The following is a 24,245-nucleotide window of genomic DNA, read 5'->3' as shown; positions in this document are numbered from 1 at the left end:
AGATGATTACTTAAAAAAAACTTAATGAAGATGATTACTTAAAAAAAAAAACTTAATAAAGACTATCACATTAAAATAGCATAGTCAAATGAATTTGGCACAAATAGAAGGTATTGGCAGCATAATTAATGGCTTTCCTTGATCAAGAAACATAGTAGAGCATCAAAGTTGTCAATTTCCAATTTTCACAATTTAGTATGTACTAAGCAAGTTGGCATAGCTAGCTAGACTGTCTTGATTCTACCAAGTTATACTCATAAATGATGCTCCCTCTATCTCAGCCTAGGGGTGAACACGGTTGGTTCGGTTTGCTTTGGCGTGCAAACTTTCATAACCAAACCAAATCAATCTTAATATCTTAGAAACCAAATTCTACTAGTTTGGTTTATGGAAATTTCGGTTAAATTTGGCTGGTTCGGTCGGTTCATAAATTAAAATATTATTATAAAATAAATTGAATTTAAATATTTCACTTGCATTAATGGCCAAGTATATCAAAAAAAAAAATTAGGTCAACTTTACCAAGTTTTTTTAACCCAACCCCCCCCCCCCCCCATTACAGTCTATGTTCTGTATTTATATACCAATACAACAATTTAATATTATAAATTTGAATAGGCTATACAAAAAAGCAACATTAAATTTATGTTGCACAATTAATGGTTAAGATTTTTTAGACTTCAAATGGTATAAATTTCATCATTGTCTCAACTCAAACATAATGATAGATAGCATAAGACAGAAATCAGAAACATAACAGTGCTTGGTAGGCCAACAGCCAGTGAACCGGGCGGGGCACTCGATGAAAGGGGGTACACAGAGCAAGTACAAGAAACTGGCCTCGATCCACTTTATTAAAAGCAGGGATCACTACGGGAGGTCAAACCAAGGACCTATAGAAGTCGGGTCTACCACGTCCCCTGTCGATATTGAATCAAACTATAGGGGGCCGCATGTTTTCCATCTCTTCTCGAAAAAGAAGTGGGCTATTTTTTTTGTAAAATTCAATTTCATATGTGGCAATTCCGCCAAGAAAACAAATATTTTTGATCCAATATTGTCATAAAAAATCCATGGAAATATTATTATTTTCAACATTGTCAAAAGCAATAGGAAAAAATATTTTTTATCCCCTACTTTTGCAGACAATTTTTTCAAAGACTTAGATAAATACTAATTCTTATGTCTAAAACAAAGACAATAGAGAGAATCTTTTTATGCAGCTTTCAATCTTTATCAATAAAATGGGCAGTAATATATATATAGTTCAATCTTTGATTAAATGCTTAAGAATCACTTGTAAAACTAACTTTTTAAGTGTTTGTTTTAAAGAATTGTTTCAATTTTAACCTCCCCTCAACAAATATGCTGTAACAATTTCTATTCATAGTCCATTTAGAAGAAATTTTAAATATAGGACAAAAAAACTTATTAATCTTCTAAACTCTTGTTTCTCAATAAACTTAAATGACAAATCATCAATAATTATCATGCATGTTACTGTTTGGGTGGACACACAGACCACCCACAAGTGGCTCCACCGGTGAATACAGCCCAGGTGGCAAGTCCGGCGAGTAAACAAGTGTAAAAAGGTGGTGCCCATGAAAGAAAGCCACATTATTTTGACTAGAATTTGAATGTATTTGAGGTAGTTTAGTTCCCCTAATTGACCAACTTCTTTTGATCTTGTTTGTTATTGTTATCCTTTCAGTTTCAAATTTGTCAAGGAAGAAAGTGATGCTTCATTTTTATCCTTTATTCAGTCTTCATTTTGACCAACTGCCCCACACAGTCTAAGTTCATTGTATTATTAATCAAATTTAAGATTGAGTTAATACAAATATGTGTGATATGTTTATAATTTTACCGACTTCGTTTTCATAAATAATCTGAGATTTGGTGGATTATGAAGATTGGTATCTATCTTAAAAGAGTAAGAAATACGTCACAAGGAAACTCCAAAAAGATTTCCTTCAATAAATTGCTTCTTCGAAATTTATTTATTTTTGGGGAAAAGGTTCAATTTTTCCCTTAATATTTATTTAGGGTGGACACAAAAAAATCCGATCAAACCGATTATTTACATATTAAAATCAAAAGACCAAATCGAAAAATATAATTGATCGGTCGAAAAGCATGGGTTTAAGTTTTTTTTCCGACCTAATAGCAAAATAAATCCAAACATTTGTTAGTTGTTGCAATTTTATCCAAAAAAATTAATTTTTGTAATAATATCCGATTTCATAATTTTGTTGTAATTATAGCCAACTTTTTTAATTGATTGAATTATTCAAATCTTTAATTGAATTTATAGATTAATTATATAATTAGAAAAATTCATTTTTTGGAATTTTAAAATTTAACTTTTAATAGTTAAAAAATAATATTGAAATTTAATTCTAAATTCTCTAATATTTTCGATGGCTAAAAAAACGAGTTTGAAGCTAAAAATAAAGAAAATCTAATAGATATTATATTGATGTAAAAAAATTAAATTGATTAAAAAATTTAATGATATTAGTAGCTGGATTTAGAGAGGAATTCTCAATGTTAAACCTGAGCTTAAAGAGATTATGGAGTACATCTATACTATATATAAAAACACGGATGGAGAGGGGGGACAAACACATTTACCGAATAGCCCTTTCTAATTTATTATTAAATAAAGATTTTATGGTATTCAATTAATTAATTGTTTAGTTAATTATTAGATATATACTATAAATAGAGTTCTAAATAGAATATAATTGTATTGTATGTAATTTATCTATTCAGTTTTTCCTAATTCGTAGAGATTTAGGATGAAAGAGAGAGTAATTGATACCGTGGATATTACTCCATAGAGCATTTAATAAATATAATGTTACAGTGACTAATCTATTCAATTCTTCCTAATTCTCACCTTCTGACACATGAAGCAAAAAAAAGCCCTTGTTAAATTTGACGAAGATTATTAAGTTTTTTTTTTTTGAAATATTAGCTTTAGGCAGATTTTATTAGCCACTTATTGATATATTAGTTCAAAATATATGAACCTGTCATGCATCACGGAAGGAGTTAATGGCAATACATATTCAAAAGAACTATTCGGAGAAAAAAACGCAGAATATTTCACTTATTAATCTATCCAATTCTTCCTAATTTGTAGAAGATGTAGGATAAAAAAAGAGTAATTAATACCATTATCATTACTCCACTAAATTATAAATTGTTATTTTATAAGAATAATTAGACATATGTAAATTATGTAAAAATTTAATAAATATAATATTACACTATTACTATTTTAATTATCATTATATTTAGTCAATTTTATTAATAGACTTGATCCAACTTATAAAAATAATTACTAATCCAACAATAACTCTAAATAATTTTTTTAGATAAAATCTCACTAAATTTAACATTGATTAAAATTTTAAATTGTATTAATATCGTTATAACAAATTTAATTAATAATATTATATTGCACTTGCTACTATTCAATTATTAGTATAAACAAACCAATTAACTAATTTATTATTTATTATATATATAATATATTGATATAGTTATAATAAATTATAAATAAATGTTACCGTTGTCAATTAATTTTAAAAATTAATGAAGTGAAGTGTTATATTTATTTTAAATAAAAATTATAATTAATTAATATTAATTATAAATAAAATAAATTAATATAATTATAATAAATTTAATTAATATATACGAGTCACGTTACTAGGCACGTAATGTAAAACTAGTAATGACAAATGGTACTAACGCTAGTTTCTGGAATAACCCGTAGCTGCAGGACTGTTCTATGTTTGAGAAATTTCCTAGGGTGAAAATGAGAGAGTCTGACATTTCTAGAAACACCATTGTTGCATATTTACGGAAGAATGGGTGGACTGTTCTTTTTTTTGTTTGCCCTTACTGTGCTTAGTTGTTTGCCATCTTGTTTTTTATGTTGTAATGGCTTTTGTCTAAGTACTATTCTTTATTTCTGCAAGAAAATAAACAATATAAATCTACTTTCAAGTGTTGAACTTCTAATTTTGTTTAGTTATAATATATAGTCTCTATTATATAAAGGTAGATAGCAATAAAAATATAATAACATTTTTTTATTAAAATTAATTTGCTTTAATTATAAATAGTAATTTATAACAGAAAATAATGTGAAATAAATTAAAATTAAAATTACTTAAGTAGTAATTTGCTCCTTCAAGTTTAATTTATAAATAATAGACAATTATCATAATTAATTTTGAGAGTAAATTAGTTATGAAATTGATGGTTATAGTCAATTAGCTCTATTTTGATAAAATAGTTTATAAGTTGAGGGGGTTAATTGCCAATTGAAAGAACAATTAGATTATAAGTTGAGAAGAAAAATTGTAAAATTAAAATCAGTTTTATACTTAATTTATCCAAAATTAATTTATTTACTGATTGTCTATTGTTTATAAATTGAAAGGCAAAATAATATTTAGGTGGCATGTATTATGTTGCTTAAAGAAGTGAACGGCATGGTACAGTATATTAATTAACCATGTGCTCTGTATTGCTTTTCTCCGTTTCAAGCAAAACTAATTTGTTTTTAATGCCTTAAAATGAGAGTCATTTAATTTCTAAGCAATTTTAAAGTAAAGTGCCGTTAAATTAATCATCTTTGGAGCTAATTACATCTTTGAAGTAAACTGTCATTTTTCTTCTCAATCATGAGTTTTAGGGGGTGTTTGGTTCAGTTTTTCGGTGGAATTTTTAATTTTTGCTTTTCAAAAAATTCCACGGAAGTGTTTGGTGAGATTTTTTTTAAATGTTTTTTTGAGTTTTTTGAACCTCCAACAGTTGCTGTTGGAAAAGCTCTATTTTGGAGCCTTTTGCCAACAGTTAATAGCTGTTTCAATATTTTTAATTATTTAGACAAAATTACCCCTGTTAGAATATATTGTTTTTTAATATATAAAATTATTTAAATTATTTTTAAATACTCTTATCATTTTTAAATTATATAAAATTATTTTATTTATATTAGAACAACCATAGTAAAATAATTTTTTTTAAAATAAATCATAAATTTATTAGAAAAATATTTAAATAAGTTTTAGCTAAATATTGCTTCTTATAAAAAAATAGTTATTAATATATTTATTAAATACTATATTATATAATATACTTATAATTTAATACATAAAAATACAAATTAGGTGCAACAGGTAATCAAATCTCACCAAACACGTATGGTCTATCAGCTAACAGCTACCGGCCAACAACTAACAACTATCAGCAACAGTTAACAGCTACCAGCTACGAAAAACAGCTGAACCAAACAGATTATCAAAATATTTCATTAATAGGTAAATAAAAGTACAACTTGATCTAAATTTAAGCTAAATAATGCATTCAATAAGTATATAGAGAGTAGGACATCAGTAGAATAACAGAAATTTATATCTAAATTCTTCAAACGCGTTGACGGAGCTCTTTGGATGTGCAACTCGGCGATCCGCTCGCTCCACTCGGTGATTATTAAATTTTATACCACAAATCGATTTTTTGGTCTTTGTATGAGTCCGATTGATAGAATACTAGAAATAAAAATTTTCTTGATAATACTTTAGATCTACACCTCAAGATAATTTCCATAAAGGAAATAAAAAAAATTCACAAAGGATAAAAACAACTCTACAAAGAGAGTCAAAAACTCCATAAAAGAAGAGAAGGCACAAAATAAAACTAAGATCTAAAATTATTGAAAGCAAATACTATAATAGAAGAGATTCGAGAATTAGGGAGGTGATTTTAGATCAAAAAATGGCCAAAACCACCTCCCTTGAAGAAATACGGTTAGGGTTTTTAAGTTGAGAGAGTTTGAGAGACGAGAGAAAATTTTTTATTTATCACTAATACCCTCAATCACGAGTCTCATATGACTGAATTTGAAGCTAAATGGTTGTATTTCCTTAAAATTAAAAAAACAATTAGAATGAAGATGATATTCAAATCAAGCTTTAAAGCAATACATAAATGATAATAATCAGTTTCAAAAAAAAAAAAAAGAATCGGCTGCTCTTGCTAATCGATGTGTAACAATATTTGTTGATCTCCTTGTATTAGAAATATAAATTTTTCATTTAAAAATAAAAAAATCAATACAATGTATTCTAGAATAAAAACAGCCAGAAAAATAAAATTCCTTCATATTAGATTTAGATATGCTAGTTATTCGATGAGTAACATTTATTTTGTGAGGAATTCAGAAAAGTGACAGAATCATTTTTGATAACCTGAAATGTAACTGCTTTGGATTATTAATATAAGCCCGTTTTGATTGTAAAAAAACACTTATTTTGTATATTTTATTTACTTAATGAAAATTAAATATATATCCATCACCTTTTCTCAAAGGTTTATATTTCAATATTAACATACATATATTAAGAGAAGCCAATTTTGAGGACGTAAATGTAAAATAAATGCAAATTTAGTACCTTTAACTAGTGTAAGACTAAAATTTATATCACGAGTTCATATCGTGGAAGTAATATATTGGAAGAAATTTTAAAAACACTAAATATTTTGACAGATATTTCAATCTTAAGATATGAAATGATTTTAAAATTAACCATTAAATAATATGAATGAAATCTCTTTTAAAATGAACCGAATATCTTATGGCTATAACTGCTTCGCCTATTTTTTTAATGAAATTTCCGATTATCAAAAGGAAAACCATTGTCTCAGTGCTAATAATTTTAAGGGTTAATTACATATAAAATCACCACCTTTACACGAAATTGCAAAAATAACACGACCTTTAAAACGTGGCAATTCAGGGCACCACCTTTCATTTCTTTTCAAAAATAACACGGGCACATTTTTAGTGGGATTTTTGCTGATGTGGCGTGACACGTGGCACTTTCATCGGGTGTCCAAGTCAGCAAAATTTTATTAAAAAACGTGCTCATGTTGTTTTTGAAAAGAAATGAAAGGTGATGCCCTGAATTGACACGTTTTAAAGGTCGTGTTATTTTTGAAAATTCATGTAAAGGTGGTGATTTTATATGTAATTAACCCTAATTTTAATATTTGTGAATTTCAAATAAATTTAAATACAAGAGAATTATCTGTATATATTTTTTAAAATTATCCTAACAAGTATTAACTCCTACCACTTTACAAAATTTGAAATCCTTATAAACAGCCGATTGTAATTTAGTTTTAAAAAATTATAAGGAGACAGTTCAAATTTTGGGCAAATCACATATACATTAGATCACAAAAAGTACTACATTATTTAAATAATTAACATTAACATTGGATCATAAAAAGTACTACATTGCATTTAAATAATTAACATTAACATTGGATCATAAAAAGTACTACATTGCATTTAAATAAAAAAATTACTTATTTATATTTTATTGCAAACAAATATATATTGTAATTCTCTAAAAAAATAGAAAAAAAATAAAAAACAAAAAATGCAAATATATACATATTTTTTAAAATGAAAATATGTACTACTCCACGTGTTAATTTGTCATTAATTGTCTACTTTCACTATAACACACAGTTAAGGGTAGGCATGGACCGGTTAACCGGTCCGCGAGAGTAATATGTAAACTAGTACATAGTAGTTCAGTTTTTAAAATTAAAAACCTAAATCTAAAATTTTAAACGGTTAACCATTAAATCGGTTAACCATTTAAAACGGTTCGGTTTTTTGATTTTGCGGTTTTTAACCATGTAATCATTAAAAAAAGTAAATATAAAAAGCTAAAGTTTGAAATATAGTCTAATAATTAAAATTTTATTTTCATTCTATTTAATTATTAAAATATAAATTTTATTTATTCCTATTTCAAATAAAGTTCTTTCAATATCAATATATATATATATATATACTCCTAAAATAAAAATATATTGATAAATAAAATATTTTTTTAAATATTTTTTTGTTTAGAATTTTTATATGCGTAGATTATAAAATATATTTTATTTGAATAATTATATATATATATATATATATATATATATATATATATATATATATATATATATATAAAAATATAAATATATTATTTATAATTCGGTTAACCAGTTAACCGCGGTTTTAAAATTACAAAACCTAAACCTAAACCATTAATCATAAAAATAAAAAATCTAAATCTAAACCTAAACTCTTAGATCAGTTAACTATATTTTTCGGTTCGATTTTACGGTTTTGATTTTTTTGCCCACCCCTACACACAGTGGCCCTCTTGTAGTGGAGGATCCATAGGTTAGAGAGGGGAAGTTCTTACCTAGATCCGGTGTATAAAAAATTCATGGACCCATTCAATAAGGTGTTAGAGAAATAAGAAAAAAGAGAAAATAATAAGAAAAGAGAGAAAATTGTATTTAATTTTCTAACATCTCATTGGATAGGTGCATGGAAAATTTATGGACCGGGTCTAGGTAAGAATTTTCCGATTAGAGAGTGGGGTCCATAGATACTAATACCTATATAAATTACACTTATTATTTTTAGGCTTAATGCCTTAAAAAATCTCTGACCTTTCGTCCCTTTTTCAATCCTACCCTGACGTTGTAAATTTGTCAATTTTACCATAATTTGCATTTTTTCATTTCAATTGTATCCTAAAGCATAAAATTGTCTTTTCTTTATTTAACAAAAGTACAAAAACATTCTTTAAAAATGATCAATTTAATATAAAAAGTTAATCTAATGAAAAAAATGTCAATTTAGAATTTTTTTATGAACTTTTGTCAAATAAAAAAAGTCAAATTTTATGCTTCGGGGTACAATTAGAATGAAAAAATACAAAATAGGGTAAAATTGACTGATTTGCAACGTCAGGGTAGGATTGAAAAGGGGGTGAAAGGTCGGATTTTTTTAAGACATTGGGCCTTTTTTTATAACAATAATAAAACTTGAATTGCAAATGTTACAACAAAAATGAATTGGTTAGTAGTCAAATTCAAAATTAGTGTTTTATATAATCAGTATTTGCTTATAAATACAGTACATATTTTTTATATCAATAACGAATATTTAATTTAAATTTATCTTTATTTTACTTTTATTTGATAATGTACAATTTAATATATATATATATATTATATATTATATATATATATATTATATATATTATATATATATATATAATTAATTAATTAATTTATTCAGCGAATTATATTGAAATATTATAAAAAAACGATAAAAATTATGTAATTTTATTTTTATTAAATAATTTATAATTCTCTCTCTCTTTCTCTCTCTCTCTCCTTATATATATAAACAAAATCATATGCATATGAATTTAAAAATTTATCGGTTTTTCAATTATTTGACTTTATACAAATATAACAAAATGGATAGTAATTGATTAAATAATTGTTTAATAATATATATTAAAATTAATAAATTTAATAGTGCGACTAATGATGTAATTATTAAATACTAAGATATGAAAATTTGTTGACAATAATTATAAAATAATTATTTTAATATTATTTGATTAAAAAAATTATGAACTCCACTATATATGTTTTCTACTACCCCCTATGAATTAAAAAGACCACCTTAATTTTTTTTATCAAATGTTTAATTTTTATATTTTTTTTATGGACATAGTTTCATGTCAATATTTTTTTGTAACAAAAAATTATTGCCTTTAACATAGAAAAAGATTTAGTTAATTTGCAACAATTTATTATTCATATATATAATTAAAAATTATTTAGTAATTGATAAGTTATAAGTTTAATTTCTTCCATAAGCGCTTTCCCCTCCTTAATTATATATATAAAAAATATTATTTAGTAATTAAAATTGTATGATAAATTAAAATAAATAAATATTTTCAAAGAAAATATAAATATTTTGAAGAAAATGAATAATTGTTTTTGAAAAGAATATAAATAAATTTTTAAAACAAAAAAATATTTAATCATAATAAATTTTAATTTGATAAAATAAAAGAAAATTAATAAAAAGAAAACTATTCAAAAAAAGTAAATGATAATTGTATTTTAAAACCAAAATTGGGTAATGTATTGATTAGATGTGTGTTTTTGTAAATATATTTTTCAATGATAAATATATATAATTTATTAATTTTTATTTTCTAAAATTAATTTTATTTATGCCAATTTATTTTTATAAATAAAATGAAAGCTAAATTATAACTTAAGTAAATATAGAAGAATTTTTGTTTCAATTGATTACAGTAATTGACCTACAGCTCAAATATATTTAAAAATATATTATTAAAAATCAATAAATATATAAAATAAAAAAATAATACCAGTTATTTTGAGACAAAATGAGAATTATCTAATAAAATTAATGAGGTTTTGATCTATTTCTCTATTTTGTTTTTATTAAATTTTACATTCTTTCCATTGTATAAAAATAAAAAAATGCTTTAATAATAATTAAAATAATTGTTAATTATTGATGGATACCGAATCGTGAGTCATAGGAGCTCCGCTCTCGAGTGATACCGGACTCCCCACGAAGGCCTGAAGGAGATACTGAATCCCCTGATATTCGGTAATACGCCAACAAAGACCGAATCCCATAGGATCCGCCTAAAGCGCGTTAAGTCCGGGATTCGGGTACACTGCCAAGAATGGAAGTATTCTCCTATTCGGACGCAAACACCGAATATGAAAGGATAAACTCTACCTTAAGATAAGACTATTTAGGAAGACGTTCCTAAATAGGGCTCTTATCAGATCTCGACAAATCAGGAGAATCCTTACTATATTACCGAATCCCTACAAAGTAGGATTCACTTACCTATTATGACTCTACAAGGTATATTCGACTACTATAAAAGGAGTATGAGGTATGCCTAGAATCACAATTACATTCATATACACAAAATACTGCCCAAAACTCTAAATTGACTTTAGCATCGGACAACCACCGTCCGGTTAGCTTCTACTCTGTTTTGCAGGTCTTACTCACCGGCTCGGAAGGCAGACTCCATCAATTATAATTGATATATTAAAATATTTTTATAATATCCTTTAAAGAAAAATTTAGTTAGATCCTCTTAATAAAGTTTAAAGCATTACTTGATATTCAAAAAAAAAAATTGTTAGTTAAAGCTCAACTGAATATTCAATGAAAATTTAATATAAGTCAATTTAATTAAGAAAAAAAGAAAAAGAAATGAAAAAGAATGTAGAAAATTGAGCGCCGGTCTTGGTGTTTGATGAAGTAAATGCAACCTAGCCAGCCAGCCAGCCAGACTCCATCGTCACCCTCCCACACTTTTTCTCTCTCTAAATCCCCATTTTTTTCTTTCTCTCTCTAAAAAATACTACCCTCCTCCTCCTCCGCCTACATATACCTGAGACAAACCTTCACATATCATTCTTCTCACACAAGTTTCCATTTTACCCTTTACTTTCAAATAAAGATATTCAATTTTTGATTCTTCTCTCCCTATAAATACCGATCACCGCCTCAAATCTTTCTCACAAACCAATTCCTCGTTAATTTTCTGCCTCTTCACACAGGTATACACACGGGTCTTGATTTCTACATTCTTAAGCTTGCTTTTTTGCTGCCCATTCTTTCACCACTAAGCTCTCTGTAATTCTTTGGTGGGTGTTTTTTTTATTTGATCTAGATTCAAGGTTTTGAATTATTTTTAGTTCAATTTCTTGGTAAGCCCAAATTGGGCATGTGGGTTTTGTTGGAGTTTATTTAGCAATGTTATTCTTACATTTTGCTGATTTTTCTGTTTTTATAATGGTGTATATTTATGTGGGGTCTTTTTTTTATTTTCTTTTTCAAGCTTCATAGTGTTTTAACCTTTAATGGTAGATCAACAACAAAATATGGATCTTTTAATTTGATTTGTCTCTGTTTCCATCAGGCTTGACTCTTGTATTGGAGGCATAGTTTCTCCATGGTGAGCTTCTTAGTTTTTTGTTTCTTTTTTCTTTGTTCTTTATTAGTTTCAAATCTGTCAAAATAATTGTTTCATTGTAAGTTTTAGCATGGGAATGTGGATGAGTAAGATAGTTCCATTATAATTTTATTAATTACGTTTAATATGTTCATTAGGGAGAGGCTCCAGCTTTTGTGGTTGATGAGTTGCAGAATGGAAATGAGAATGGATTTAGTTTAAAGGTTAAAGATTGCGAAACTGCTATCACTGTTCGAGATAAAACCGTAAGATATACGATGGACTTGATTCACTAATGTTGTTAGCTTGTAATTGCCTTTGCTTATTGGGAAATTGTAATTTTTGGTTTTGTTAGTATGTGATTGGTGGTAGTGATGAAGAATCCACATTATCTATCCGAGTTCGCATATTTGATGAAGCTACTGAGCATTGGTGAGCTAATGAAATCTTCCTGTGCAATTGTTGTTTTACTTTGTTCAAGTGTGTTTAGTGCTGGGATTCCTAATTTGTGTCGAGATATAATTTTTTTCAGGGTAATTCCAACTGTGCTGGGAACAAAGCCCAAGGTATGTAAAGGTTACTCAGCTGTATTATTGGACGATGATCGGATTTTGATAATTAATAAGGGATCTGCACCTGACGACTGCATCTGGTTTCTCGAGGTTTGTATTCCATGCCTTGTACTTCTTTAGATTTAATTAGGGAGATTGAGGGTTCAAGTTCCTTTCCACGGTCGATTCTGTTATCAAAATTGTGAAACAAAGTTGTGCCCAACGATATGGAGAACAAGACAATAGATTTGATCTGTATTTTATGCGAACTAGAGCAGAATAGTCATTAGCTTAAAGCATCTAGATTTTCATATTTGCAGGTGGACACTAATTTTGTTAGGGAGAACAGAAAAAAATTGGGTACGGAGGTTGTTGCCTGGAGTAAGGGTGTGACAGGAAATGCTGAGAAGCCAATTGTGATTAGTGGTCCTTCTGGAGTAGGAAAGGGGACATTAATTGCAATGCTCATGAAGGAGTTCCCATCCATGTTTGGGTTCTCAGTAAGCCACACAACCCGTGCTCCAAGGGCCATGGAGAAAGATGGGGTGCACTACCATTTTACTGAGAGAAGTGTTATGGAGGAAGAGATAAAAGACGTGAAGTTCCTCGAGTTTGCTTCTGTTCATGGAAACCTTTATGGGACCAGCATTGAAGCTGTTGAGGTGGTGGCAGATGCAGGGAAGGTAAAAACACTTTCCTTTCATTTTAACATGTATTTACATAACAATACTATGTTTTGAGTATCTTAAAATCGTGTCTTAATTGTTTTTAAGACCACGTATTGTATTAACCGTTTTAAAGTTTACATCTTTTATTTTATGTTAGAAATTTATCCTAAACACTTTAGCAACATAAACAAAATGTTAGTTTCTTAAAAAAGTATTTGTGCTTAATTTGTAGTTGAGCAGCAATTAGTAGACATGACCAAGAAGTAATATTGAGTTTGAATTTGATGTTCGCCTGCAGGATCTGTAAAAGGGCCTTTCTTTCATTAGAAAGGCCTCCTGAACTTAAATTAATTTCTACAAACTTGAAACGTCTTTATGCTGTTTCAAGAAGCTTATACTTTTGATTGATGCCATTTCATTTCGGCTGTAGAGATGTATTCTTGACATTGATGTTCAGGGAGCTAGATCTGTGAAGGCTAGCTCTCTGGAAGCAATTTTCATCTTTATTTGTCCACCCTCAATGGACGAGCTTGAGAAGCGACTTCGTGCAAGGTCTGTTGAAATTATCCATAGGGAACTTCAATATTTTCTATATCTTCCAATGTCAAAACTGATCTAAGTTCTGTCAACAGGGGAACTGAAGTGGAAGAGCAGATTCTAAAGCGACTTCGAAATGCAAAGGCAGAAATTGAACAAGGACAATCATCGGGCATCTTTGAGCACATTTTGTATAATGATAACCTTGACAAGTGTTACGAGAACCTCAAGGTATTCAGTTTTCGCATTGTGTGATATAATGCTAAGCTAACTCTTGAACTAATCCGATAATGCTTCTTATCTGATTTAGAAACTCCTGGGATTAGATGGAACAACTGTTGCCTCCCAGAAATCAAGTAAGATTGTTACCAACGTTCCATGATCCTGTGTGTATATAATCCTTGCGTTCCCTTTGATAATGTGGTTAATGACTTGCCATTGTGTTCCAACAGTCCAAGAGATTAATCTGCCTGAAGACCATTCAATATCGAAAGCGGACAATAAAATCATTATAAAATGCGGAACACCAGAGCCACAGCAAGCAGCAAAGAGCTTGTACGTTTTTCTTTTTTGTTGTTTTTCTTTTATATGAATTTATTGTTTCTTGACCGTAAACAATGACTGCGCGGATTGTTCAGGATTGTATTGGATGTATCTGCACTCAAAGGAGGGGCACCGGCACGGACAAGGGGACTCAATGTGTATGCGATCGACTCATTCTCTGATAGTTTGAATGGGATCAACGAGCTGAGCTAACGATTGGAGCACCCGTCGTGACTAACTTGATTTCTCAAGTTCATAATTTCTTCAATCTTTGCTATATTAACTAAAGAAAGGAAACGGCGACGAAGCTCGATATTTGAATGAATGTGCTAGTAATTGCATAATTCTCCATTTATTTTCCAATCATTCTTTGTTTGTTTTAGATAAAGAGTTGGTTTGGATTAGCGTTTGAACATTTGCTATTTCTCTTGATGGGCAGTGAGGGATGATTTATGATTCATGCGGGAAATCTATTGTCAACTTCTTCAATGCATGCAGTTATCTTACATTTTGTTTCTTTCTAATTTTTTATTTTTTAACATTTGATTGGTTGGCTCTATGTGTTTTTTATGGACCCCATTTAGGTAAGAATCTTTCCTCATGAGATGTAAAAATTAATCCACAAGTGATAAATCACATAACATAATGTTCATATTTATTACTCAGATTTGTATCCACAAGTGATAAATTACATAACATAATGTTCATGTTTATTACTCAGGTTTGTATTTATAAAATTACTGATACTTTTTAATAAATGTTCATTTGTCCCCTGTAGTTTGGAATAAAAGATCAAGCTAAGCTTGTGGTTTTGAACAAAACCAATTATAAAATAGGCATTTTAACCTTTCACTCCAAGTGATCTAATAATTTATCGATACCTCAACTTTAATTGTTGTAATTATTTTTTGCCATCCCAATAAATAAAGTAAAATAAGCCAAATTAACAATTACTATAATGTTTTTGTTCAAAATCGTGAGCTTATCTTTAATATATTTTGTGTCAAACTAAAGTGGCAAAGTGAACCTTTGTTGAATATCTTTTTGAGAAAATTACATCAAATCACCCAAAAATTCAAATCTTTATGTTAGTGACCCAGCTTTTTATTGTTTGCAAAAATCCCTCTTTTTTCCCAATAAGTTTCTATCTCTACCTTTTAATAGGTGATTTTCCTATTTTATCCATGTAGTGTATTTTAACTACCGTACTTCTATTACACAAAGTTACTTGCTTCTTTATTTGTTTAGGCGTGCCACCTACTCATGCATTAATAACGTGTCCCTACACTCTTATATAATCACCACTGCTTATTCAACTTTATTCCATATTCATCCAAATCTTATTATTCAAACAAGCTTACTAACCTAATTAATCACCAATTTATAATATCAGGTCTATTATTTTTCACTCTTATGAAACATTTTCATAATAGATAAAATATATAATAATTATGTGTAATTGAATTTATATTAAATATAAATAGATTTGTCATAAGAAATTGCTAATTAATTTACAGTAATTAATTTTAATAGTAATTAGTCTCCCATGCACTACTTACTCATTCATTAATTGTAATTTTTTATTCTTTTTTTTAATATTATTTTTTGTTTTTAAAAATGGTATAAATTATAAGTATGAGTCACATGCAAATTATTTTCCATTTAATTTTTTTCTATTAATATTTTTCAATTAAAATAAATTTATTTTTATATTATATATGATTATAATAATATTTATTTTAATATATAATAATAATTTCATAAATTTTGTATTGAATAAATTTATACACTATTTATGAATATATATGTGGTGGTCTGATCCGCTATGGTCAGTGTAAATTCAGTATAAACTTCATATCAACTTAAAATAAATAATTTAAATTAATTTCTTTATTAAATTAATTATAAATTTAAATTTGATTTAGTGTAATAAAATTAATGTTAATATAGATTAAATAAAAAACTCAATATAAACTAATCATCAGCTTAAAGTAAATTAAAGTAAATTTTATTAAATTTATTATAAATTTAATAGTAACTTAATCTAGTTAAACTAATTTATTAAAAATTTATATTATTGAGAATCAATATATAAAATGATATATGAAATATTAAGAAATTAAAAATAAACTATCTAAATTTTCTTGTGGTGGTCTCTTTAAACTTAATGTATTGAAAACACATCAACTTAATATCAACTCAATGTAAACTCAAAATAAACTATATGAGATAATTATTAATAAAGTAATTATAATTTTGAAATTAACTTACTATAATTCAATTAATTTATTAATTGTTACTAAAGTGAAAAATAAACTACTAGAAAATTGAAAGTAAACTTTTTAAAGTTTTTTTATAGTGGTCGGTGTAAATTTAATATAACCTCAATATGAACCTAATGTAAACTTAATATCAACTCAATATGAATTTAATATCAACTCAATGTAAACTTAATATCAACTCAATATAAATTAATCTAAAATAAATTTTTAGTAAACTGATAATAAATTTAAAATTAAATGAATATAATCAAATTAATTTATTAAAATATTATACTATTAAAAATAAATTTATAAATGACGAATAAACAAATAGCAAATTGAAAGTAACTTTTTAAAAAATATTCTACGGTGGTCGGTATAAACGTAATGTAAACCCAATGTCAACTCAATATGTTTTTTTATAAATTGTTATAAATTTAAAATTAATTTATTCTACTCGAATTAATTTATTAATAATTCAAAAATATATTTCTAAAATGACAAATAAACTAATTGTAAATTGAAAATAAATTTTTAAAGTTTTTCCCAGTGGTCGGTGTAAATTTAATAAAAACTCAATATGAACCTAATGTAAACTTAATATCAACTCAATATGAACTTAATATCAACTCAATGTAAACTTATTATCAACTCAATATAAATTAATCTAAAATAAATTTTAGTAAACTGATAATAAATCTAAAATTAACTAACTATAATCAAATTACTTTATTAAAAAATTATACTATTAAAAATAAATTTATAAAATGACAAATAAACTAATAGCAAATTGAAAGTAATTTTATTTTTAAAAATATACCGTGATCAGTATGGACATAATGTAAACCTAATGTCAACTCAATTTTTTTTTATAAATTGTTATAAATTTAAAATTAATTTATTTTAATCAAATTAATTTATTAATAATTCAAAAATAAATTTCTAAAATGACAAATAAACTAATTATAAATTGAAAGTAAACTTTTAATTTTTTTCCCACTGATTAGTGTAAATTTAATATAAACTCAATATGAACCTAATGTAAACTCAATGTGAACTTGATATCAACTTAATGTGAACTCAATAGCAACTCCGTGTAAACTAATTTAAAATAGTTTATTAGTAAAATAATTATAAATTTAAAATTTACTTACTCTAATTAAATTAATTCATAAAAAATTACACTATTAAAAATAAATTCATAAGGTGATAAATAAACTAATAGTAAATTGAAAGTAACATATATTTAAAAAAATCTACGGTGGTCGGTATGAACTTTATATAAACTCAATGTAAACTTAATAAACTAATTTTTTTATAAAAACTAAATAATATTTTAACTTAATATTTTAAATTAAAATAGCAAATTTCTCTATATATTAGAACATCAAAATTAATGTCTCCATTTAATTATTATTTTTTTAATGTAAATTTTGTATAAATTCAGTATGATTTCAATGTCTAAAAGAGTCACTCTCTTTGAATTAAAAAGTGTGATAAGAAAATGCAAATTCAATGGACTAGCTATTATGTATATTTAGAAAAAAGATTGAGTTTGGCTCTTACATGTGAAGAGCCAATTTTCACTCTTTATTTTATATTTACATATATTTTGTTAATCTAATACTCCCTCCGTCTCAAATTGATAGGCACTATTTCAATTTTTTTTGTCCCAAATTATAGGCACTAGATATTTATCTTATTAAGTAATTGTCCAACATACCCTCATTAATTATAGAGAATATCTCGAAAAGATAACAAAAATCACTAAAAAAACAAAAATTGCTACTATATTAAATAAGGGCATGTATGGTACTTTTTTTTATATATTAACTCATTTTATCTAGAGAATCTAAATTTTTTAATAGCCGTATTTGTCCTAAACTTCCTATCAATTTGAAGCGGAGGGAGTATAAAAATAAAAATAAAAAATTATTTAATTAATATTTATTAAGTAAAATAAAGAGTTGAAAATTAGAGAGTCTATTGGAGTAAAATTAAAAAAAATAATTTTTAAATTTGAAATGCTCTTTATTTAAGAGAAGATGATATTTATTATAAAAAAAATTGTTGGGAATGCTCTAACTCAATATAAGTGTAGCATAAAACACTAATTTAAATTGAAAAAATTTACGTTTAGTGGCTGCTACGTAAATAAAAGGGCAATCTATAGAATCTTTTTTACTCTCTAGATTTAATTTGAACAATTAAAGAGTGAAAAATTTGAATAACTAAAGAATAAAGAGTAAAAAATATTTGATTTGCACGCAATTAAAATTGAAACAGATGAAGTTTCCTTTAAAAATAGGTATAAGAAAACAATAAAATCATGATCAGATCATATAATAAAAGGGAAATTGGGTGATGTGGCGTGTAATAAGACGTGGTGATGAGAGTACATGTGAGCTTTATAGTTTTGATGGTCATATGGCGTGTAATAAGATCTGGTGATGAAGGGATAAAGTTGTCTTAATATATTATAAAGATGGCTTATTTTGAGTTATGAGGGAATTTTGAAAACTTTTCAATTTTATTGAGAGATTACTGCAAAATAAAAAAAGCTGAGGTAAAAATATAAGATAAGAGCACTTTTAAGGGATTTGTGTAAATTACCCTATCTTTTTATGTGAAGATATTAACTAAAATTAGTATTGAGATGAAGGCACTCAGGCAGCCCTCAATTTGACTCTTCCATTAGTGCAAACACATTCATTTTTCAAATAGCATAAATTATTGGAATTTGATTTGCTTGTAGGCATAAAAATTTGACAAGGAATACTTAGATGCTAAAATTTTGCTGATATCTATGATAATATCAGAATTAATTTATATTTTCAAACCTTTGTACCACTTATATTCTAAAAAAAATGAATTATAAATGATAATTAATACTAATTCTCAAAAATAAGAATAAAAAACATACCATTTAAAGTTTGATACCTTGCACAACTAAAACATTCCCAAAGAACACAAGAATATAAATGATACTAATTCTCAAAACAAGAATCAAGAACAACCGACAACGTAAGCAGAAATAACAACAAACTTTTCAAAGGCATATAATTATAATTCGACTTGAAAGTTTCAAATTTGATTGATCCCTTTTTATCGTAATAAAATATAACATACGGAGTTCATTACATGTTTTCTATAGAGTAATTAATAACGTGATAAAATTAATGAATTGTCTTTAATTTGATTTTAGGCTAATTATGTAGGAACCCAAAATATTCATAAAAAAAGTCGGAAATTAAACTTAATGATCTATTAATAGGAACGTATTATTCAAATATGAGAGTTTGAAATTTGAACTTTTTCTCCAAGTTTAATAAAAACAATATAATATTTTTAGGAGAAAATTAGGATAAATACTTCATTTTTAAAAATAATTTGATTTCCTACCTCAACAAGAAAAAGATAAAAAAAATACCTCATTTTTTTATTGTTTTTATTTTTTTACTCTAACACATGTTTATATTATAATTATGCCTAATTTTTATTATTATTTTACTCTAACCATTTTTCTTTACTCTAAGTGACAACTGTCATTTTTTTCTTTTTTCTCTCTCTTTCTTTCTTCTTCTTCTTCTTCTCTGTTTGTTTTTTCCCACCATTTTTTCTTCTTCTTCTTCTTTTCTTCTTCTATTCTTTTCCATTTTTATTCTCTTTTTCTTCGCTGCTCCGCCGTCAATCCGTCGCCGCTCTGCCATCGTTCTACTGCCGTTCTCCGTTCGTTTCATATTTGATTTTAATTTTTTTTTCTTAATTCGTGGTGACTAATACGATTTATGTTAACTTTCAGATTTAAATAAATTACTCTTTGATTTTTTTAATTTTAGATCTAAAAATCTGCATGAAAAGGATTTTATGATGAAATAAACGATTTTCTGCACAAAAAACGATTTTCTGCAAACAAAACAGCATCTGATTATCATATGAGTATCACTACATTATCATCACCTTATCATAGCACTGCAGAAAAGATAATTTTTATATAGAAAAACATCCTCTGATTATCATATGAGTATCATTATATTATCATGTAATTATCATAACATTGCAGGAAAAAAATTCTGCAGAAAATAATGTTTGATTATCATATTTTTATCATAATATTATCATATATTGTTATCATAACATTATCATATGATACTTACATGGAAAAAAAATTACAGAAATAGTGTCATATGATAATTTTTTATTATATGATAACGAGATGATAATATTTATGGTACATATATGATAACATCTATGATAATGTAAGATAAAATAGTGTTTGATTATCATGTCGTTATCATAACACTGGAGTATGATAATTAGATGATAATGAATTATGATAAGGTTATGATAACTAGATGATAACGTACATGAAAATAGAATAACAAAAAGATTCATGACACCGGTATGATAACCAGATGATAATAAAAGAATAAAGTTATGATAATAGTATGATAATATGATACATATATGTAAACAAATTACAGAAAAAATTATGATAATGAGATGATAATGTAAACATAATAGTATGATAATATGATACCTGAACGACAAAAAAAATATAAAAAATTATGATAACGAGATGATAATGTGAAGATAATAGTATGATACATGTATGAAAAAAACAATTACAAAAAAATTATGATAATAAGATGATAAGGTGAAGATAATAATATGATAATATGACCTTATTATACTTCATTATCATACTATTTTCTTCACATTATCATTTCGTTATCATAATTTTTATGTAATTTTTTTTATATAGCTTTCATATTATCATACTGTTATCATAATTTTATTATTATGTCGTTGTCATAACATTATCATTTAGGTACAATAATACATTATCATCTCGGTATCATATGATTATATTATGATAACGAGATGATAATACACCATGATAATCAATTTTTTTTTGTAGAAAATCATTCTTAATGCAGTGTTATGATAACAACATGATAATACAGTGATACTTATATGATAATCAGAGACTGTTTTCTTTATAAAAAATCTTTTTTTCTGCAGTGTTATGATAATCATATGATAATCAGATGCTGTTTTTTTGCAGAAAATCGTTTTTTGTGCAGAAAATCGTTTTTTCATCATAATATCGTTTTTTCATGCAGATTTTTAGGTCTAAAATTGAAAAAAAATTCAAGAGCAATTTAATTATATCTGAATGTTAACAATAATCACCATGAATTAAAGAAAAAATAAAATATGATTGAATAATGCAGTGACGGTGGAGCAATGAAGAAACGGCGGCGAAGCGATGAAGGTATAAAGAAAAATGGAGAAGAAATCAAGAAGAAGAAGAAAATTGACGTAGAAAAAAACAAACACAGAAGAAGAAGAAGAAGAAGAAGAAGAAGAAGAAGAAGAAGAAGAAGAAGAAGAAGAAGAAGAAGAGAGAGGAGAGAGAAAGAAAAAAAGAGAGATATGTAAAAATATGACAACTGTCATATAAGGTACTTAGAGTAAAAAATTAATAGAAAATAGGTATAATTACAATATAAACATGCTTTAGAGTAAAAAAATAAAAGCATTAAAATTATGAGGTATTTTCTCTATCTTTTCCTTCTTGAGGTAGGAAATCAAATTATTTTAGAAAATAGAGTATTATCCTAATCTTTCCTATTTTTAGTTGTCATAGCCCAACCTTAACAATTTGCCAACTTGATTTACCACTATTATTTCATTATTAAAAAGTTGTAAAGAACATATCCTGCACTATTGTATAGTTTCAATGAATCTATTTTGTTTTTCGTATAAATTCTTCAATGTTGCACGTAAAATGTGAGACTTCTCCATCTAGCTGGTAAATTAGAAGAATCAAGCAGCTTGCTTTAAAAGGCTCCATAAAAAATTTTCTTTATAAGAGTAACATAACTCAAAATAGTAAAATCTTAATTCTGTGCGTAAAATGATAGTATGTTTCTAATTCATATATGTATAGTTTGTAAAAATAATACAAAAGATAAAATTTTGTAAAATAAAATTTCCTAAAAAACCGGTAGTCTATTATAGTTTTCTATTGTAACAGTTTTATAATGCATTTTAGGCAACATTTATTTTTTTAAGGCAACGATTAGTATAGTTCTTTAGGCAACATTTATTTTTATAAGGCAACGATTGTATAGTACTTTGGGCAACATTTATTTTTATAAGGCAACAATTTAGATGGTACTTTAGGCAACACTTATATATACTGATGCAATGGTTTGGCTAAAAATTTAAATAACGGTTTATATAGAATACGCAACAGTTTATATTTAAAGAACAAGAATTAAAAGCAGAAACTAAAATTATACGCTAAATTTAGAAACGGAAAATATTAACTAAATTGCAATAACAGAATATTCACCAAAATTAAAAAATGGAAAATATCCATAAAATTCAAAATCGGAAAATATTTCATCCATCCATCCATTACATTACAAACATAAAATGTTCACCAAAATATTTATCAAAAATAACGATTATACTTCTAAACATTGAGCGCCTTTTCTGCTACGGAATCATTTTCCACAAATATCTTCCTGAAATCCTGCAAAACCATAAACAATGATACTCAATATATACAAACATAATACATAATAAGATAAATGTGCATAAGAACGAGTACTTAACTAGAGTGTCGCTCAAAATTTAGCCAACGTCTGCAAATGAAAACAATATTATTCAATTTCAGCTCAATGCTTAATAGACTGCATTAGCACTTTAACTAAACTGAAGGTGTCGTACCTCTTCCTGCGAGTTGAAGTACATGAAACTCCTTGGAAGTCTTTCACTCACCCGAATGGGCTTGTTTTGATGGACAGCAGTTCAACATCTATCTGCAAATTCAAAAGGAATAACAGTCACATTAAACTGGATGAGTCTAGAAGGAAAAATGGCAGTCATTTAATATGTAGACAGTGTAGAAAGCCTATTTTTTTCTACTTTGTTTTACATATAATCTCCTATAGCCAACACTCTAACTGAAGTATTCTATGTGCTTCTGAAGAAATGTAACTTAGCAAAGTCAAAGCCGCTTTCCGTAATCCATCTTGAGATCAATTTATGAAGATTGATATTGAAGAATTTATGACATTGGGAAAAAGAGGAACTGTGACTTTATCAAATTGACTAGTTCATCCCACACCTCAGATTTAAGCAAATATTGCCTCGTATGTTCTTTTAAGAAGAAATCAAATTCTCATTTTTCTCTTACCAATCAAGCATTGAGCTACTAATTTAGGAAGATAGCATGAAAGCAAATTCTTTTGAAAAAAAATGGAAGGATAAGCTCAGTAATGATCTTGGATCATTTAACTATTCATATGAATTTTCTTATGATATATGGTTTGCTATTCCAGAATTAAAGGATCGATGGGTGATCAATTCGCTTTCAGATGCGTAAAAGATTTTAAATATCCTTTATATGTTCCAAACAAAACTAAAATGAATGTTTTTATAAATCAAAAGAGATGATAAACTTCGTACCTCTGTTGTCGCATTTGGGGGAATTTCTTGAACTCCCTTACTTCCATATGCTAGCTCAGGTGGAACAATTAACAAAGTCTGCAAAACATAATTTATAAACAGTATACAATTAATTCCAATTCAACCAATATTACAGTCATAATTAACAGCATACGTGCTAGAAAATCGTCTCGCCTGTCCTCCGACGCGTATACCTTCAACACCTTGGTCAAATCCTTTATGGAATGCTCTCCTCTCCGATTGTCCCACATCAAATCCATAAGGCTGCAGCAATCGAAGGAA

The 24,245-nt window shown here is 26.7% G+C and overlaps 1 protein-coding gene and 1 long non-coding RNA gene across 2 annotated transcripts; one reads left to right on the top strand and one right to left on the bottom strand.

Annotated features, from left to right (window-relative positions):
• The first annotated feature begins 11,238 nt into the window (after nt 1-11,238).
• On the top strand, nt 11,239-14,723 carry LOC126678133 (guanylate kinase 2-like). Its single transcript, XM_050373014.2, has 11 exons — nt 11,239-11,523; nt 11,886-11,921; nt 12,077-12,184; nt 12,274-12,350; nt 12,451-12,580; nt 12,790-13,152; nt 13,568-13,689; nt 13,770-13,905; nt 13,985-14,030; nt 14,127-14,229; nt 14,313-14,723. Exons 2-11 carry the CDS (start codon nt 11,919-11,921, stop codon nt 14,428-14,430), a joined length of 1,206 nt encoding a protein of 401 aa, XP_050228971.1. The 5' UTR covers nt 11,239-11,523; nt 11,886-11,918; the 3' UTR covers nt 14,431-14,723.
• An 8,188-nt stretch (nt 14,724-22,911) lies between these two features.
• LOC130015389 (uncharacterized) lies at nt 22,912-24,039 on the bottom strand. Its single transcript, XR_008790554.1, has 3 exons — nt 23,964-24,039; nt 23,223-23,314; nt 22,912-23,137 (listed from the first exon to the last, which is right to left on the bottom strand). It is a non-coding gene; the product is annotated as an uncharacterized LOC130015389 (long non-coding RNA).
• Between the last annotated feature and the right edge of the window lie 206 nt (nt 24,040-24,245).

Source organism: Mercurialis annua, linkage group LG4 (assembly GCF_937616625.2).
Source record: "Mercurialis annua linkage group LG4, ddMerAnnu1.2, whole genome shotgun sequence".
Classification (NCBI taxonomy): domain Eukaryota; kingdom Viridiplantae; phylum Streptophyta; class Magnoliopsida; order Malpighiales; family Euphorbiaceae; genus Mercurialis; species Mercurialis annua.
Note: the sequence above shows the minus strand (reverse complement) of the source record. Positions and strands in the feature narration are given on the sequence as shown.

Coding starts and splice junctions, on each gene's coding strand:
- LOC126678133 (XM_050373014.2), top strand. Junction 12,351..12,450: donor GATGAAGCTACTGAGCATTG/GTGAGCTAATGA, acceptor AATTTTTTTCAG/GGTAATTCCAACTGTGCTGG. Junction 13,153..13,567: donor TGGTGGCAGATGCAGGGAAG/GTAAAAACACTT, acceptor TTTCGGCTGTAG/AGATGTATTCTTGACATTGA.